Source organism: Mobula birostris, chromosome 6 (genome assembly GCF_030028105.1).
Source record: "Mobula birostris isolate sMobBir1 chromosome 6, sMobBir1.hap1, whole genome shotgun sequence".
Lineage (NCBI taxonomy): Eukaryota > Metazoa > Chordata > Chondrichthyes > Myliobatiformes > Myliobatidae > Mobula > Mobula birostris.
In genome coordinates, this window is record NC_092375.1 from 28,603,814 (window position 1) to 28,624,467 (window position 20,654).

The 20,654-nt window shown below is 39.3% G+C and overlaps 1 protein-coding gene across 2 annotated transcripts in view; it reads right to left on the minus strand.

Moving 5' to 3' along the window:
• The window catches only part of urb1 (URB1 ribosome biogenesis homolog), a 126,845-nt gene that overhangs the window by 96,388 nt on the left and 9,803 nt on the right, over window positions 1–20,654 (minus strand). For both annotated transcript variants that reach the window (XM_072260096.1, XM_072260097.1), the window contains exons 5-11: window positions 18,339–18,435; window positions 17,791–17,876; window positions 15,768–15,893; window positions 14,078–14,208; window positions 8,832–9,027; window positions 2,167–2,304; window positions 862–1,035 (exon numbers count right to left, since the gene is read on the minus strand). In XM_072260096.1, the coding sequence (XP_072116197.1) occupies window positions 862–1,035; window positions 2,167–2,304; window positions 8,832–9,027; window positions 14,078–14,208; window positions 15,768–15,893; window positions 17,791–17,876; window positions 18,339–18,435 (948 nt within the window). The remainder of the gene's footprint in view (window positions 1–861; window positions 1,036–2,166; window positions 2,305–8,831; window positions 9,028–14,077; window positions 14,209–15,767; window positions 15,894–17,790; window positions 17,877–18,338; window positions 18,436–20,654) is intronic.

Sequence of the window (20,654 nt, forward strand, 5' to 3'; positions counted from 1 at the left end):
ACAAATTACTAAAATAAATAGTGCAAAACAACAGGAATAACAAGGTAGTGATTATGGATTCACAGATTTGTTGGCCAGTACAAGACAACCCCGAATTTATATCTCAAGAAGTCCAATGGGAGACTTCAGCTGATTGAGACTCAAATTCAGGTCCATAAATTGGGAACTTATTTAGTTTTCCACTACCACAACCAATGTGATAGGCGATTTTTCCTCATTCAAAATTTCTCCTCTTTAATCTTGATTTCTCTGATGCCTGTTGAGTGGTCTACCATCTCTGCTCACCTAAAGTTTCCAGCTTAGTCAAATCTTCAACTTACCCCAACCTTTTCACCTGAAACTTCCAGCTACACTAAAACAAAAACTTGTGCTTCCAGTTTGCCTTCTGCTCATCTGCATATCCATTATTTCCTCATCTGTAGCATGAGGGTACATCATTCTTACTGCAATTAATTTAAAATGTTCACCCTCTCATCCATTTGTGAATATCAGATGTCTACAATTTCCTTCATTCTCAAGTACCCACCCAATGTTTCCAGTATGACTGTGGCCTTCAATGCAGTTGTTTTTCTGTCATTCTAACACTGCTGAAGGAGCTTCAGACATTTCATTCCCTTCTTCATATATCTCCATCATTGTGTTCCTTCCTAAAACCCACTTGTTTGATATAAGTTTGGATTACCACCTGGAAAGCTCACACTGCAATTCCAACGTCTACCCTTTACCCTTCGAGATTGTTTTACCCATTCACTTGTATCAAATGCTCCGCTATTTTTAAAATCTTGTATATCCATAAGTTATAACAAAAATATCATCCAGGCAAAAGGCAAATTTGTCTGGTGTGCCTGCAATCTTTGGTACCTTGCAGAGGATTTCTCTGAACTGCTGTGCAAAGTCCTCCATTGCACTGGGAGTGTAAATTTCAGAGTGTTGCCACAGTTCCTCATTCAGACAATGCTCAATATTCTTCAGAGCCCTCTTCAGAACAAATGCTAGCAGAGATAAAGTTGTCTGTTGAACTACTTTATTTGCAAACTGAAAGCAAAGAAATACATCATGTTTATATTTTTAGATTGATTAAAAGAAAGAAATAGCTTGCATTTGAATAGAATGGCTGATAAATGATACCGCAAATAAAAATTGAAACTAACAGCAAAAAAAAACAATTCAATTTAGTACTTTCCTAAAGATATTCTGAAAGGAAATATTACTGCACTATTTACTACTCAATTGAAAACTTAAACTTGAATGCTTAAGCGAAAATAAATTTGGAATTATATAAATCTATCCTTATTTTATACCTCAAGTGGGCAAGTTCACTGGAAGGAAGGAGAGTTAGTTAATTGTCAATGAGCAGATAATTTAGACATAAAGTCACTTAGCTAAGAAAAAATATCAAAAAACAACACATTTTGAAATCTGAAACAAAAACAGAAAATACTGGAAATACTCTGTAAATCAGCAATCAGAGAGAGAAATAGTTAACTTTCAGGTCAAAGATCCTTCATCAGAATATAACATGTTATGAAAGCAATTTTCTTATAATCCCAATAAATGACTCCTTCAATGCAAACATTAGGAAAAAAAACAAAGCAGAACATGTAAAGTGTCTTGTTGAAAGGTTTCGGCCTGAAACATCGACTATACTCTTTTCCCCAGATGCTGCCTGGCCTGCTGAGTTCCTTTGGCATTTTGTGCATGTTGCTTAAAACCTGTAAAAGTCTCTTTTGCTGTGCTTTTGAAATTCCATGGATTCACTCTCAGGATATTGTGCAGTGCTAATTCCCAATAGCGAGAAATGGACATTCCCAGATATTGGGAAACCTAAAAAAGCTGTCAGCGGTTTGAAGATAATGGGTACTAGAATGGAAAGCAGACTGACTGGAAAGTGAAATCTGCTATTTCATTCACTTCATAGGAGTGCATATTTAATGGTTCTGGCTGTTGTTTTACAGGACCAACCAGAAGATAACAAGGCCATACTTGTCAATAGGTGTACACCATGCCAAGAAAATAAGTAACTACTCACTTACTAATTTAGACAATGTCATAACTAGAACTGATGAGAAGTAAATTGGCTGTAGAGGAGACAGTAACCTGCATGCTAACAAAACCAATCTCCTTCATACAGTACAGAAATAAATCATTAGATATACTCTCTCTTACATTGATTCCCTGAATAAACATGGTTTTAGTTGCCACTGGAGGTACTGTTGTAACCATCACCATAGACAGAAGGCGAGAAATTGGGATGTATTCCTTTGTCTGGAAAGCCTTGGAAACTTCTGGCTGAGCTTCATAGATCTGGAATGAAAGTTGAAAATACAAATATAATGTTAGTTTCTGTGATTCTGACTCGGAGAAAGTTTATTATTAGGATTTACAGAGGTTACTTATTTACGCTGATAGTAATTTTCGTTTTATGGGCCTTAGTAATAATAATCAAACAGACTTCCAATATGTGTGAACAACACCTTGCATAGAAGACAGTGATTCTTTTTAATGCCTTGTCTTCTTTTTCTCGTTCTTTTTCTCACCATTATTTAATCTCATGAAAAACTGGTGAGACAGCGTTATAGTAATAAAGAAGAACATTTGAGGTTCAGCATTCTTTCACCATGAAAATGACAGTGAATTTGGAATATTTGAAGTTTAATGTGGAAATTCTGAAGCTGCCACCAGTACTTGTGCCCTGCTTGAAACTTTACAACTTTTGCAGCCCATTAGGGAATCAAACGAAATTGCTCGTTAATATGAATGTAACTTATTTTAGTGTTGCATGCTTTCCATCCGCTTTAGGTTCAGCGTCGAGTTAGCAACTTGGCCTTGTAAAAAAAAAAGACAAGTGCTAAAGAAACGACAAGGTTACTGCCCGATGCACTACAAGGCATGGAGAGGAACAGCACCAAAACAACCAAAAAGTTAAAATTGCTTTTACAGGGAATCTAAAATAAAACCATCCTTGTCCACAGATAATAACTTTTCTTGTGTATTTCTAGCTTTTTCCAGTTTCAATTTTGCTGTAAAAATGTGGAAAATATTTTGTTGCACGACAATTAAGTAACATTTTAAAAGGCCTTTCAAGCCATCATGATGAAGCCCTCTGTTGGTTGGGATTAACCACGGATATTGCACCTTAGCTGTCTATGTGATCTCTGGCTATCCATCTCATAGGATGGTGATGGTTCCTTTCAGTCAGTTGGGGGAGTTTGATATGTGCATCCTGGAGTGGCTGTATAGGCCAATCCTTGACAGCTACCGCTTGCCACATACTTGGCAAGTGAGGCCTGGAGGGGCAGCAGGGGCAGGAGCTCTGTTGTGGCGCTTCCTGTGCCTTTCCAGTGTTGACTAGTTGAGCTTGTTCTCAGCAGTGTCCACACATTTTCTGATGGCGTCCCTCCACTGTGAGCGATCTTGAGCCAGATCCTCCCATGTTGATGTGGCAATGTCAGCTTTCTTGAGGCTCCTGTGCAGAACATCCTTGTACTGTAGTCCAGTGGTCCCCAACCACCAGGCTGCTGACCGGTACCGGGCCGCAAAGCAATGTGCTACCAGGTCGCGAGGAAATGATATGATTTGGCGATATGAAATGATATGAATCAGCTGCACCTTTCCTCATTCCCTGTCGTGCTCACTGTTAGAACTCGAACGCACACGTGGTCATTACCCACACGTCATCCTTGTCAGCGCGGGAAGAAGATCAACTCCTCGAGCTTGCAAATGACGGTAGGCTGAAAAGTATGTTTGACATTACATCTCTGCCAGCATTCTGGATCAAAGTCAAGGCTGAATATCCTGAGATAGCCATCAAAGCACTGACAACGTTGCTTCCATTTCCAACATCATATCTCTGCGAAGCGGGGTTTTCTGCAATGAATGCAACGAAAACTAAATTGCGGAATAAACTGGACACTAGGTACCCCCTTCGAGTATCGCTGTCTCCTATCACCCCTCGATGGGACCGTCTTGTTGCAGGGAAACAAGCCCAGGGCTCCCACTGATTCAGCGATATTGGTGTGTTGCAATGATTTTATATGTTCATACGGGGAAAATATGCACTGTGTGTTTCATATTAAATTCATTAGATAAACCCTTTTAGAAACGAAATTGAGTGTATTTGCCACTTATAAGTGACTTAGTTGACTTATCACCTATATTCCGGTTGTGATTAACAACACCCACACCGCTCCCCCCCCCAGCCCCAACTAGTCAGCCAGTCTGCAAGAATACTGTCAATATTGCCGTAGTTGCTGGCCTCCATGATTTTCGGTATCACTGGACAGTTGGTCATACAAGATGTCCTTGGGCCGTCTTCCATCAGGCATTCTGACAACATATTCTGCCTAGCGCAGTTGGGCTGACATCACCAACGTTGAAACTACTGGCATTCCGGCTCGAGAGAGGACCTCGGTATTGGAGACCTTGTCTCGCCAGGTGATCTTCATCAGAGGACGTAGGTGACGCTGCTGCAGTTGGTCAAGCTGGTTTAAGCGTCTCTGATATGGGCACCATGTCTCACATCTGTATAACAAGGCTGATATGACAATGACCCTGTATACCTTGCACTTGGTGGCCAACCTGATGTTCTCTGACCAAACTCGATCTTTCAGCTGACCAAAGGCAAAGCAGGCTTTTCTGATTCTTGACTCAATCTGTACATCCAGAGAAGCTGAGGATGTTATTATGCTGCCCAGGTAGCAAAACTTGTTGACAGCGTTCAGACGAGTGTCATCAATGAGGACAGTTGGTTCTTTGTAGCTTGAGCCAGGAGCCGGTTGGTACAAAACTTCCATCTTTTTCAGGCTGATTGTCAGTCTGAAGCTTTTGGCTGCACTGGCAAAGCAACTGGTGATCTCCTGCAAGTCTTTGAGAGAGTAGGCAACCAGTGCACTGTCATCAGCAAACTGTAGCTCATGTGCCACAATGTCCCTGACTTTTGCTTTTGCTCTCAATCTTGCGAGGTTGAGGAGCCCGCCATCAGCCCTCGTTTGTAGGAAGACCCCTAACTTCAGGTCTGATGTGGCATCCTGAACAACAGCAGCGAAGAATAATCCAAACAGAGTAGGAGCCAGAACACAACCCTGTTTTACACTGTTGCTGATAGAAAATGGGTCTGACAACTCACCACACATGTTGATGCGGCCTTCCATGCCTTCGTGGAACTGACGGATGATGTTGGTTAGGCGTGGTGGGCAAACGAATTTTGGTAGGAGCTTCCACAGGCCATCTCTACCAACAGCGTCAAAAGATTTGGTTAGATCAACAAGTGTGACATAGAGACCTCTCTGCTGCTCAAAACATTTCTCTTGGAGCTGCCTCAGTGAAAAGGTCACGTCTACTGTACTACGGCCTGTTTGAAAACCACACTGGCTTTCTGGAAGGATGTTGTCACTGATGTTGGACACCAAGCGTCTAAGGATGATCTTCGTGAGGCATTTTCTTGCAAATGACAGAAGAGAGATGCCACAGTAATTGTTGCAGTCTCTCTTGTTCTTATAGATGGCCACTATTGATGTGTCTTTGAAGTCTTGTGGTAGTTCTGCAGCTCCGCACAACTTTGTGGACAGCTGGTGCAGGCATGATGTCAGTGTGTGACCACCATAGTGGTAGATCTTGGCTGCGATACTGTCAGGCCCTGGTGCTTTGTTGGGTTTTAGCTGTTTGATGGCTTTGATGACCCCGTGAAGAGTAGGGGGAGCATCTAGCTCGAACAGTACGGGTTGAGGGTGTACTCTGCCCAGTGCTTCATTGGTTATGGTTCCTGGTCTGTTCAGCAGCTCGTGGAAGTGTTCTTGCCATTTTTTCATGAGCTCTTACTTCTCAGAGAAGATGGGTGTACTGTCCTTGCTCAGGAGTTGTGAGGTGCCTTGTTTTGATGGACCATACCCAACCTCGATTGCTTCTTAGAAGCTTCTTGAGTCATTACAGTCAGTGAAGGTTTGTAACTCCTTGGCCTTGTTCGCCCACCACTGGACTTTCATAACTCTGAGCTGCCTCTGCAAAGTTGATTTTTCACTTAAAAAGGTACGTTTTTTGGAAATTGAGTCTTGGAAGGTCTTGCACAGATTGGTTGCTTTCATCAAACCAGTCCTGATGCTTGCACTTGACTTTCCCCAAGGTGTCCTGGGCAGCGCTGTAGACCGTTCCTTTGAAGGCATTTCAGTGCTCAGTAATGTCGTCTGGTGGATTCTCAACCAGTCTGCTTAGAGCAGTTTCCATAGAGGATTTCAGGGCATCAGCACACTCGCGATGTTTCAGTTCGGTGGTGTTCAGCTTTTTGGGTGGTTCAGTCTGCATGGAGGTTTGTCCGCCACAGAAAGCAGGATCTCCCAGTGGCCACACATTTTAATTCCACATCCCATTCCCATTCTGATATGTCTATCCATGGCTGCCTCTACTGTCAAGATGAAGCCACACTCAGGTTGGAGGAACAACACCTTATATTCCGTCTGGGTAGCCTCCAACCTGATGGCATGAACATTGACTTCTCTAACTTCCGCTAATGCCCCACCTCCCCCTCGTACCCCATCTGTTATTTATTTATTTATTTTTAAATTATTTATATATATATTTTTTCTCTCTCTCTCTTTTTCTCCCTCTGTCCCTCTCACTATACTCTTTGACCATCCTCTGGGCTTACCCTCCCTTTCTTTCTCCCTAGGCCTCCTGTCCCATGATCCTCTCATATTCCTTTTGCCAATCAACTGTCCAGCTCTTGGCTCCATCCCTCCCCCTCCTGTCTTCTCCTATCATTTCCGATCTCTCCTCCCCCTTCCACTTTCAAATCTCTCACTGTCTCTTCTTTCAGTTAGTCCTGACGAAGGGTCTCGGCCTGAAACGTCGACTGTACCTCTTCCTATAGATGCTGCCTGGCCTGCTGCGTTCACCAGCAATTTTTACGTGTGTTGCTTGAAATTCCAGCATCCATAGATTTCCTTGTGTTTGTCTGGAGGTTTGATCGATAGACATAGATCCAACCAAATCATTTGATATCAGTTGAGCACTCAGCTCCACTCTTAACTCTGGTGATACGAATGTCAGAGATGTCTCGTTGTTGGGTGATGACATAGTCAATGAGATGCCAGCTTTTAGATCGTGGATGTATCCATGTGCATTTGAGCTTGTCTAGCAATCCGAACAGTGTGTTAGTAATGCAGAGTTTGAATTCTGAGCACATCAAGAGGAGCAGTAGACCGTTACTGTTGCCAACCCCTTGGCATCAAATCACACCAGGTCACACAGTAGACTCTTTGCCAACACCAGCATTAAAGTCTCCCAGTAACAGCAGGTTATCAGAACTTGCCACGCTACTGATGGTGGTTTTCAGCTCACTGTAGAATGCCTCCTTGACTTCACTGGGATTAGTCAGAGTTGGGGCGTAAACGATGACTATGGTGAGGTGGCGTTTTCCTTGCAAAGGTGTACACAAGGTCTGGATTCGGTCATTTACAGTAACAGGCAGGGTTGGTAGCTTTGCTGTGAGGCAGTTTTTGCTAGCCAAGCACACACCAGCTTCTCTTCGTTCTTACACAAGCCAGGGCAGTACGACAAGGAGAGCAGGGTGTTGCTCTCCATGAGAGCAAGCAGGTTCTGCCTCCATACAGCTGCTGATTCCAAAAGAACAGCAGAGATTGATATAGTTTGTTGCCAGCAGTGTTGCAGGAGTTGCCAGTCAGCATTGAACTCAGCATAGGCCAGCCTTAGGGACTCCAGTTCCGGATTTTCCCTCGGGGTTTACTTCTGAAGCCTTCCTCATGAGTGGATATAGCCATAAGGCAGCTGAGGTTTAAGATCAGAGTTTTCCATCTCCTAGATGAGCTGCTAACCGTGGCAGACGAACCCCACTTGCCCGAAGTGACTGGTTTTAAGGCACCAGTAACCCGCCTTAGTCCCTTCTCCGATCAGTAGAAACAGTTCTGTTGGGCTTCGTAGCTAAGCCACACATGAAGGCCAGGAGCTGGACTTGGTTGTTAGAGGCTATTTGAGACGCACACCATTGGGAGCATTAATAGGTAGTGGAAGCCTATCCCCACTACCTCCTCCAACTACAACGACCTTAAGGAACCAAATCTTCATTACTGCTCATCTAAAATATAATCTACGTGCATGTAATTACTTATTGCAACTCAATAACAATTAAAACAATTATTTTTAAAAGGAGAATTAAACCCTGCTGCCTTAATCATATGCTCCAAAGTTTATTTTGTCCTCTAAAATGTTTAAAGAGTCAATTAAAAGTTCTGCTCTTGTCTGTTTCCCTGTTTGACATCTATAAGAACTCTGACACAATTGGATATTTGTCCAACTTGACTTCAACCTTGTTTCCCTGTATCACTGTTGAACTGGAAATGTCTGATAGCAAATTACAAAGGGAAAGGGACAACAGATCTGACTTTTATGGAGATCTTTCTTCAAAAACAGTGAAATATACCATCCTTTCTTTCATTGCTGATTAAAATTTCAGAGCCATTGCATTCTGTGAAGCATTCTTTCGCGGGAGTTGGTTTGTTTTATATATCAAAAGAGTACAGAACCAAAACATGTTTTCCTTTCTCAGAGATGCTCCACAGTCTGTCCAGCATTCTTCATTTTGGATTCAATTTAAATTGGTTCTGCATCAAACACAGAGAATCCCATTGTTTCTATTTAAAATATGCATGTTAACTATCCAATTTTAAATGCGTTCTCATTACAGAATTTTGCTAATTAAACTGTAATATTCCACTATTTTTCCATTTGTGCTTCCTTTGTCTCTGAGTTGTGATCTCAGAAAGTACATATTCAGAAATGAATCAAATTTGAAAGCTCTGTGCAAATTATTTGCCTCCTACCTTCCGAAGCAATTTCATATTGTCTAGCCAAACTGTCTTAAGTCTGGGGACAAAGGAATACTGTGTTTCTTTGAAGAATCTGTTCAATAAATCAGGACACACTTTAAGGATGTTCACGATGAGGTCAGCCACTAACTCATCTTCTGTCGCTGTTTTTAAGCCAAGCAGGAACCTCAGCAACACCACATTCCCTCCCCTGCAGACACAATCACAATTCATATTTGAACAATACATATTTTTAGATCTGTAGATGGTGCATTAATTAACATCACTAAATTCAAAGGTAATGTGCAAATTACAGCAAAGTAAAAGTAATTCGATGCTAATAACGGACATTGCAATATAGATTTCTCCAATAACCCAGACGGGAAAACATTTTCTTCTTTCTTTTTCAATATTTTTACTGATTTCTAATTAGAAGAGTCCAAAAGAATACAATCATAAAACAAAAGAAATATAATAATACCAGATACAGTATATTGAATCACACTAACGAACTCCTTACCCTACATTCATATAGATTAGATTAATTCATATATTAGAATATAAACAGTTTTATTAAAAAAAAGATCTACACCCACTACCAAAGTCGAAACTGTTTGGGGAAAAAAAGAAAAAAACCTTATAATAAAATATGCTACTAACCCACTTCTGTACTTTAACGAGAAGTCAAAGATTATGAAAATAATTTTAAAACGCTCCCCATAAATTTTGAAAACCTTGGTTAGATTTAGAAATTGAACAACAAATCTTTTCTAAATTTAGGCATGCCATAACATCCTGTAACCACTGAGCATGGTTAGGTGGAATATCATCCTTCCATTTAAACAAAAGCGCCCTCCTAGCCATAAGAGAGATAAAAGCCAGAATGTGCAAATCAGATGTCTTCAAAATGATATTTTTCCTTCCAATAATACCAGATAGGGCAGTCAAAGGATTAGGCTTAAAATTTACTTTAAATAGTACAGAAAAAGTTTGGAATGCTTCCTTCCAATATTTTCCAAGACTTGGGCATGTCCAAAACATATGAATAAATGAAGCTTCTCCATTGTTACACCTACCACAGTAGGGAGATATATCCATATAAAAACGAGATAACTTATCCTTGGTCATATAAGCCCTATGAACCATTCTAAATTGTAGGAGGAAATGATGAGCACATAATGATGAAGTATTAAGCAATTTAAAAATTTCATTCCAAGTTTCTTCAGAAATTGAAGTCTGTAAATCTTGTTCCCAAAGATTTTTGATTTCATTTCTCATTCCCAACAACATATCATAAATATTGGATATTGAACCATTATAAAATGATTCCATATTAAGAATTTCATCTAATACGTTCTTGTCAGGACTATTAGGAAATGTATATAATTGAGATTACAGAAAATCTCTAATCTGTAAGTACCGGAAAAAATGGATTTTTGGTAAACTATATTTAGTTGACAATTGTTTGAATGAAGAAAGACTTCCTCCAACAAACAGATCCTGGAAACATGTAATGCCCAATCTTTCCCATTGTTTAAAAACTACATCAGTCATAGAAGGCTTAAAAAAGTAATTTTAAAAAATGGGACTAGAAAAGGAGAATCTCAATAAACCAATGTGTTTTCTAAATTCACCAATTCACTTATTTGGGTGTAACAATTACTAAGAATTATAAATACTTATTTAAAGAAAATTTTCTTACTTTATTAAATTATATAAAAAGAACATTATCAAATTGGTCGTCCCTTTTGTTATCATTGATTTGTCGAATTAATTCTATTAAAATGAATGTTTTACCTAAATTTATATACCTCTTTCAGGCTTTACCCGTTTTTATTCCTAAATCCTTTTTGACTCTCTGGACTCTATTTTATCCGCCTACATATGGAAAAATAAACGTCCTCGATTGAATAAAGTCCATCTCCAGAAAGTTAAAAAGAATGGAGATTTAGCTTTACCAAATTTTAGGTTTTATTACTGGGCAGCTAATGTACGGAATCTCACATTTTGGTTATACTATATTAATCACGAGGACTGTCCTGGGTGGGTTTCTTTAGAAGCTAACTCAGTTAATAAATTTTCTATTATCTCTCTTTTGGGATCTTCACTTCCTTTATCCTTAAGTAAGATAACTGAAAATGTGGTAGTCAGACATACCTTGAGGATTTGGATACAATTTAGAAAACACTTCAGTTTATTGAAATAATTTCTTTCCAAAAATTATTTTATTCATTTATTTATTTTTTAAAATTTATATAAAATGAATCATTCAAGCTACCATTTTTATCACAAGTAACTTTACTCTAATTACTTAATTCCAATCATGATATTTTGTGCAGACCACCGACTATTTTGTAATTAAGTCTTTTTGTGATATCTGTTCTACGCAGAGCACGTGATGAGCCGAGGTCAAAATTAAAAGAGTATTCTATGACACATTGTCAGACACTTCTTTGGCAAAACTGAAGACAGAGTGACACTAGTGTTTCCCTACCCATTGTAATTAAAGGTATACATCAAAATGAGGGCCATGTTGGGTACATTGTCCTACATTTTATAGAGATCAATGCATTGAGGCCCTGCAAACCCAATGCCTTTTTAAGCTCCAGATAACCTGCAAATAACACAGGTAACAAGTTTTGCAAAATTGTGTAGAATGAGCCATACCTGTGAACATCAATAGCCAGCTACCTCACACATATGCAGAGCAGGTGATTGAAAGGGGATGATGGTACCAGAATGCCACCTTTCTCTATAACCTATTTATACACTCCACCCAGCTCCTCCAAAACATATTCCAAGCACCTTCAATTGGATCTGACAGTGATGGGAACAAAATATCTGTGGAACCAGCTACTAAATAACAGGGCCTGGAATTTGCAGTGATTAATTCTGACCCCCAAATCTAGTTTGAATTGGCTGTGTATCTACACTAATCTTCCAACCCACAGCGAATCAAAGCAAAAGGTGATTAAATTGCCCATGTTCAGAGAGGCTTTGAGCTGAGTGCCTCTGCTACCTGATAAACTCTTTATCCTATTTATTCCTGTATACATCTTGATTGGCTCAGCAAAATGCAATACAATGACAATCTTGCTTAATGGCTGATTAGAGCTCGAAACTTTGTTTCACACCCATTTGATCAGCATTAGACTAGATCTCTGTGGAGCTAATGCATATACCTATACAAAAATTAAGAGCAGGAGTAGGCACTAGTTGCCTCTCCACTCAATATGGTCATGGTTGATCTGAACCAGGGCTCCTCTTCTTTCCGTACCATTTTACATAGCCATGAATTCCTGGTCTTTCAAAAAAATTATGTACAGCGAATTCCAGTTAACTGGGAAACAACAGGACCAGCACATTTTGGCTTAATTAAGCAATTGCCCCAATTAGGTGAAGTTTCATGGAAAAGGTATTCAAAAAAGTCAAACTACTGCTTAACTGTATAACAAATTATGTATTTAAATTATAGAACAAATTAGAACTAACAATACTACTACAGTATTAGTAATAAAACTGTGTATTAGCTCTGACGGAGGAATTCATCCACTGTATGCTGGCGTGTTTTTTTTATTGACTGTAAATGAACAAAATCAGCGCCGACACTTAGTGCAGATAATGGACTGCCTTCATACAAAGCTTTCCATGAGTGCATCCCTCCAAATCCTCACTTTCATTGCAACAGTCAAGATGATACCTTGTCAATACCATCAAATTCTTCATGGTTCTTTATTGTTGAAGTAGTGAAGTCATTTCATTTTCACTCCCAGCCATTTCTGGCATCTCTAAGTCAGAATGGTTGAAACCACAGTGAGCAAAACAGTTCTGAATTGTCTTGCTGCTTATTTCTCACCAACTACCCCAGTAACAAAATATCACTGCTTTTTGAACACACACACGCAACTAATGCAATTAAAAACTGTTCACTCTAAGCACAGTGTAGTGTCTGTCTAACGGCCGCATAAATGCACACAAGTGACACTAGTTAAACCGTTCAGCAATAGTCTCCTGTTCCCAATTCAGGGGCATAGGGTCCCAAATAAATGAAGGGAATCCTGGCTGTTTTCTTGATTAGTTTTTGTTCTTTAAGTGGCTGTCCCGATTAACAAATGGCCAGTTAACCAGAATCCACTGTACTTCTTTAAATACAGTGATCTAGAGTCCAATACACATCTATAGAAGTTTGTCAAAGATTCAGCATGACATCAAAAACTTTGACAAACTTCTATAGATGTGTAGTGGGGAGGATATTGATTGACTGCATCACAGCCTGGTCTGGAAACATCAATGCCTTTGAAGAGAAAAGTAGTGGATATGGCCCAGTGCATCACTCCTAAAGCCCTCCCCACCACTGAGCACGAAACACCGTCGCAGAAAATCACCATCCATCACCAGGATCCCCACCATCCAGGATATGCTCTCTCTCACTGCTGCCATCAGAAAGGTGGTACAGGAGCCTCAGGACTTGCATCACCAGGTTCAGGAACAGTCACTATCCCTCAACCATTAGGCTCTTGAACTAAAGGGGACAACTTTACTTGCTCAATCTTTGAAATCTTCCCACAACCAATGGACTCACTCTTCATCTCATATTCTCGATAGCTATTGCTAATTATTATTTATTGTTATTATTTCTTTCTTTTGTATTTACACAGTTCTTTGTCTTTCACACACTGATTGAATGCCCAAGTTGGTGCGGTCTTTCATGGATTCTGTTACGATTATTATTTTACGAATTTTATTGAAAATGAATCTCAGGGTTATATATGGTGACAAATATACGTACTTCGATAATAAATTTACTTGGAACTCTCTGGGATAGAAATTCTCCTGTATGAAGAAGTCCTTTGCAATTCAGTTTTAGATAACTGTTCTTAACCTTGTAACCATGCTCTTCACTTGGGATTTTCCCACCATTATATATCACATACCTTGGCATTTGCACTTTCAGGCCTTCCTTCTCAGGATCTTATCTGTTCCAACGAGATCAGCTCTCACTTCCAAAAATGAATTCCCATCCCAAATCCCATTTGAAAACTAGCACTGGGAATTCCATATTTGAACCCACAAAGCTTAGAAAGAAAACTCTTCTTTGATACCATGGAGGAAACATACCGACAAACCTCTGTAATGAAATTGCGAACTAGAGTTTCAGTTAGTTAGCTGAAGGGCAGTAAGCACGTTTTACCAATATCCTTTCCATTTCAAAATATAAAGTGCACAGTGAATTGACGTGAAGCTACGAGGAATATTCTTACCTTTTTGCTGTACCCAGACTAGAATCATAAAAATTTATGCCATATTTAAGTGAGCAGCAGAGATCAATCAAGAAATTGTGCGCAAGTTCTCGAACCAGATCCTTTCCAGCTATCGTTGAATCTTGACCTTCCTGTAAAGCAGTAAATAAGGTAGAATTGTTCATTTTTATAGCATTGCATAACCTGTATTCTATCCAACTGACCTATATTAGTGCTTATGCAGCATTTCATCCACAGCATTTCATCTCACCCTCTCAGCACAGTCTATTCCTTTCTCCCTCGGCAACTTCACCATCACCCCTTAATATACAAGGTTATCTACATCAACTACTCATTACAAGTTCTACATTTTTATCTTACATTTGAATGAAGACATTTTTCATGCATTCCTCAATAGATTTTATTAGATGATGAGTCAGTATTAAAACTGTTAAACAAAAATAAATGTACGATGTTGGAAATCTAAAAAAGTCAGAAGTTTGGGCAGCTTCACTAGAGAGCATAACAGAGTAAAGGTTCACAATCTTTTCTCCTTGGAGCAATGTAGGATGAGAGGTGACCTGATAGAGATGTACAAAATCATGAGAGGCATTGATCTTGTGGATAGTCAGAGGCTTTTTCCCAGGGCTGAAATGGCTAATATGAGAGGACACAGTTTTAAGGTGCTTGGAAGTAGGTACAGAGGGGATGTTAAGTTTTTTATGCAGAGAGTGGTGAGTGCGTGGAATGGGCTGCCGACGACGGTGATGGAGGCGGATACAATGGGGTCTTTTAAGAGGCTCCTGGATAGGTACATGGAGCTTAGAAAAATGGAGGGCTATGGGTAACCTGAGATAATTTCTAAAGTAAGCACATGTTCGGCACAGCATTGTGGGCTGAAGAGCCTGTATTGTACTGTAGGTTTTCTATGTTTCTATCTTTCATCAGAACAGGTGAAAGATCACTAACTTTAGTGTTATACCTATTTCTTCACTGATACAGGCTACCTTTCTTGTTAGCGAAGATGAAGAGACATTGCTTTAAAATTTTCACATACTTTAAAATGTAAATGAAATGGTGCTGTGACATATACCAGGATACAACCATATTACCTCATATCTAATAAATATTTATTCCATTATTTGAACATACATTTCAAAATAAATACTAAAAATATGGGAAAGGAATTTGCTCTTAATCCATTAAAATAGGATAAAGGTATATTAACAAAAATTAATTACATAGATCCTATTAGTTAATACCTAATTACATTTTTATAGGTTGCAATAACTTCAAAAAATAAATTCTACAAAGCCAGGTAAATTCACTCTATAGTCCAGCCTTCTGTCAATACCCTGGCAGATACTTGCTTTCATTTGTGTTGCTATCAAAATAGCTTTATTGACTTCAGCACAGCAGTGGTCAACAAGGATTATCTTAGACAGAGAAGAGCTTCATATAGAGCAGGAGAGAATGCAAGAAAATAAGTCAACATGCCTGAGGGGAGAAGCAAACATTTAGGAGATTGTGGTGTCCATAAAACAGCATTTAACATTACAGAAAACGTTTTAGATGCAGTTTGGAATATCGTCATCCATGAAATGGAAGTCTTACTTTTAAAACAGTATCAGCTTGCGTATTTGGTCCTATAGCACAAAAACTTGATCCTAAATTATGATAATTACTATTTTTGATCCATTCAAGTACCTACCTTCCCAGTATCGACCTGAACATCAACTGTTCCACTCCAGCGATATAATGTAGCAATCTGACTCAAAACTCCTACTGAGAATAAGCGAACCTTCTGTGTTTTACTTATGGCTTTATTTTGCACAACCTTGATGGCAAATGAAAAATACACAAAGTGGATTTTATTAATTAAATCCTCAAGAAAAAAAATTCCAGAAATTATGAAAGGTTAAGATATTAAAATAGAATTAGCACTTTCAATGCATGGCATGTATTCCTATTGTTACAATGCGCCTGGTAACTGTGAACCTGTTCCTCATATACTCAATCACATCATTCATGCCACAACCAGAGAATGAGTAGGGAGTTGTGCAGCCAACAGAGAGATGTAATGAAGTGAGGAGGGGTGCAGGAGGTCAGAAAATAAAAGCTACATTTCAAGACTCAAGTTGATTTACTGTCATTCTCCAGTACTTCAGTGTAAAGAAGAACAAAATGATTGTTACTTTAGCTCTGATGCAGCATAAAAAAACACAATAAATATAAAAGCAATCCTATAAAACCGAAATAAATGTTGACTGTGGAGTATCTACGTACATAAGATGAGCTTATAAAAACAGACTGATTGAATGTTCAGTAAGTGACACAAGGGACGGGAGTATTTGAACCTAAGGTGACTGTCAGAGTGTCAAAGTGACTCTTAGGAAGAGGAACTCTTCTAGGTAGCAGCAGGGCATCTGAAAACACAATAGGACAGTGACTGTATCAGTGTGGGTGTAAGGTTTGGAGAACAGGCATAATGTGGCAGTGAAGAGTGCTGATTTTATGGTTTAACTTCATGTGTATCCAAGAAACATAATTGAATCACTGAGAATAGAAACATGAAGGGTAAGCAACCCTGGTCAGCTCTCGGTGCAAATGTACAATTGTGTTAAAATACAGAATATGGATAAACTTTTATGAAGTACTGTATCTGTGCATAATTAGTTTAAACTCCATTTATAAAATACACTTAGCAAATATGTAATTATATAACAAAAGAGAATGATGCAGGAATTAATCCTTAAGGCCTGCTCCAGTTCTCAATAAGATAACATTTGATCTTATATTTCAACACAACTTTCCCATGCCCAGGGGAATCATCAAGCTTGCATCTACCTTGTGAAGCTCTGCAGAGTTTTGTATGCTTCTGTGAGATAACCTATCATTCTTCAAAAACTCTGGAGTATACAGTACATACATTCGATATAAACTTTCTATGCAGAAAAAACCCACCACCCCTGCAAACAACTGATTTAATATCTATTGAAGTCCCTCAATGGTAAGTACATCCTTCCTAAGTTAGATATATCAAGTTAGACTTCCCAAGTAAGACTTGTGCACAATATTTCAATGTGGTCACACCAGGGCTCGGTTTGATTGTAGAAAAAACACAATTCCTTTGCTCTCAAACCCTGCTGCATTATAAGACAACACATTCATTGCTTTCCTAAGTACTTGCTGAACCTGTGTGTATAAACTTCTTGTGATTGATAAATAATGACACAAAAGGTACCTCAGAAGTCCAGCATTTCATCATTTAGAAAAATATTTTTCTCTTCTATTTTTCTACCACATTATCCCCATGCTCTCATTAGTACGTGCATATGTCCTAAAGACCCCTTGCATCCACTTCACCATCTACACTGCCATTCAACATCATATTATTTGTAAATCTATCACACTTGAACTCCTCTTCCACAACTTTCAAACAGATTGGGAATACAAGTGATCCAGCAATGATCCTCGATGCATACCAAATGCCACAGCTTCTGAATCTGAAATTTACTTATTTACTTTGACTGTATACTTTACTTTTATAAAGCGTACACTGTAAACTAAAAACATAATCCATGCTGCTTTAACAAAATGCATGTGGTTTCTAACAAGTTATAATAATAAATTTCTGTTAAAAATACATCAAGTGTGAAAGCTTTCCCAAAGTGGACTTCTAGATAACCGTTGGATACTTCAGCTGAAAACTATTTAAAAGTAGATTGACAAACCTTTGCTTTAAAAGTTGATAGAAGTAAATTTATGACAGAAATATGATCTTCTTTTAGTCCAGAAGTGAATATATCTGCAATAAAATCTTAAGAAAAACACTTCAGTTAAAGTGAATACTAAGTACTGTCGGACTCTTCATTCCTCCATTATTACTGTTCCCAACATTCTTCATTATTCCTCTGAATCTCCCGATTCCATACTCCTCATCACTTGCACTTTGATCAGGATTTACTACTTGGCCTTTTACTCTAACACCTTCCTTAATAGAAGGATCTAAAAATAATCAAAGCAGCTTTTTCAGCCTTTTCTTCTTATAAACCACACTGGTTATCTTAATTATTTTTCACGGCGTCTTTTTTCATCTTGGCAATCTCTCAAACAATGCAACTCTATAGCTTTTATCATTGTTTCTCACAAAGGGTAACTTGTTTACAGAATGCACCAAGAACATTATTTTGGCACTTGGCACTGTTATCAATACAGGAAGATATTTAAAGCAAAAGTCTTCAGATTTCAAATTCTGGTTGACTAATGAGACTGAAAGTACCTTTTAACTCCAGGACTTGGCTAATTGTGTTGTTGTCACCAGCAATCAGAAACGAAATTGCAAACTGGATATAAGCCATACGAACATCAGGCTTCCCCTACAGCAAATATATTTTTGATTACTGTCTTTGTCATTATCACATAGGATTACTACTTTAAATGAATTACAGAATTGTTGAGGCACTTCACACTGAAAATTGTTAGTGATTTAACCATGTTTATTTGAAAGCTTAAAGCATTTCTATTTATGAATAAGAAAGAAAGCATCTTATAGGTCAGGAGTCCCCAACCTTTTTTGCAACGTGGACTGGTTTATCATCGGCAACATTCTTGCGGACCGGCTGACCCGGGGCGGGGGTAGGGGTGATGTAGGGTTGCCAACGGACAAGAGTCGTAGTCAAATACGTTACGTTTATCCCAAGAAAGACTACAATGACCATGAAGCCTTGCGTGGGCACCAGTGCGCATGCGTGTATGTGCCGATTTTTTTCTACAAATCATTTTTGGCGATTCTGTTCGGGGGGGGGGGGGGGGGTGTTAATCATGACCAGAATATAGGTGATAAGTGGCTAATACACTCAATTTTGTTTCTAAAAGGGTTTTTCTAACGAAGTTAATATTAAACACACAGTGCATATTTTCCTCGCATGAACATAGTGATAAGTCAATTATCAGGGGAGGACAGGGGAGCCTGAAGTAAGTGTTGAATGAACTTCCAGTAGAAGTGGTAGAGGCAGGTTCGATATTATCATTTAAAGAAAAATTGGATAGGTATATGGGCAAGAAAGGAATGGAGGGTTATGGGCTGAGTGCAGGTCGGTGGGACTAGGTGAGAGTAGTGTTCGGCACAGACTAGAAGGGCGGAGATGGCATGTTTCCATGCTGTAATTGTTATACGGTTATATAAGTCACTCATGTCAATAGCATCATAACATTTTAAGTAACGTTTGGATATTAAACACACAGCACATATTTTCCCTGTATGAACATATAAAATCATTGCAACACACCAATATCGCTGAATCAGTGGGAGCCCTGGGCTTGTTTCGCTGCAACAAGACGGTGCCGGCAGAGATGTTATGTCAAACATACTTTTCAGTCCATCCTCATTTGCAAGCTCAAGGAGTTGATCTTCTTTCTGCGCTGATATGGATGACGTGCGGGTAATGACTCGCGTGCGTTCAAGCTCAACAGTGGGCGTGACAGGAAATGAGGAAAGCTGCAGCTGACTCATATCGCCAAATCATATCGTTTCCTCACAGCCCGGTAGCTCATGCTTTGCGGCCTGGTGCCGGTCCGCGGCCCAGTGGTTGGGGACCGCTGTTACCGGTTATAATGGGAGCTGATAGATGCAGAACTGGGCTGAGAAGTGGCAGCTGTAGTTCAATCTAGAAACGTGTGAAGTGATGCACTTTGGAAGGTTGAACTTGTTCTGTGATCTAAAGCTATTCTTAGCAGTGTGGAGGAACAGAGGGATTTTGGGGTCCACGTCCATAGACCCCTCAAAGTTGCCAAGCAAGTTGAGATGTGTGGTGTGTTGGCCTTTATTAGTTGGGGATGTGAGTTCAAGAGTCGCAAGTTAATACTACAGCTCTATAAAACTGCTTTGCTCACACTTGGTGTACCCAGTTCTGGTCACCTTATTATAGGAAGGATGTGGAAGCTTTAGAGAGGTGCAGAGGAGATTTACCAAGATGCTGCCTGGATTAGACAGACTGAGCAAGCTAGGACATTTCTCCTTTGAGGGATGGAGGATGACAGGTGACTAAATAGAGGATATAAGATGAAAGGAGGCATTGTTGGAGTGGGCAGGCAGTGCCTTTATTGCAGAACAGAAATGGATAATACAAGAGTGCATAATTTTAAAGTGATTTGAGGAAAGTACAGGGGGATGTCAGAGGGAGGTATTTTTGCACAGAGTGGTGGGGTGCACAGAACAAGCTGCTAGGGGTGGTGATGGAGACTGATACATTAGGGACATATAAGTGACTGTTAAATAGGCACATGTATAAAAGAAAATTGGGGGGAGGGGTGCTATACTAAGGGTTAGATTGATCTTGAAGTAGGTCAGAATGTCGGTGCAACATCATGGGCTAAAGGGCCTGTACTGAGCTGTACTCTTCTAGGCTTCAAAGCTATTCAGCAATAAAACCATGCACACACAGTACCCTTGCTTCACAAGACTGGAAAATAATATTGCACTAAATATTCAAACTACGAAACACTGACAATCAACATGAGCTGCATTAATTGAGTATAGTTTGCTTGGCTGTTGTGCCACAGCTACAAAAGGAAGAATGAAATAGTCACATCATAG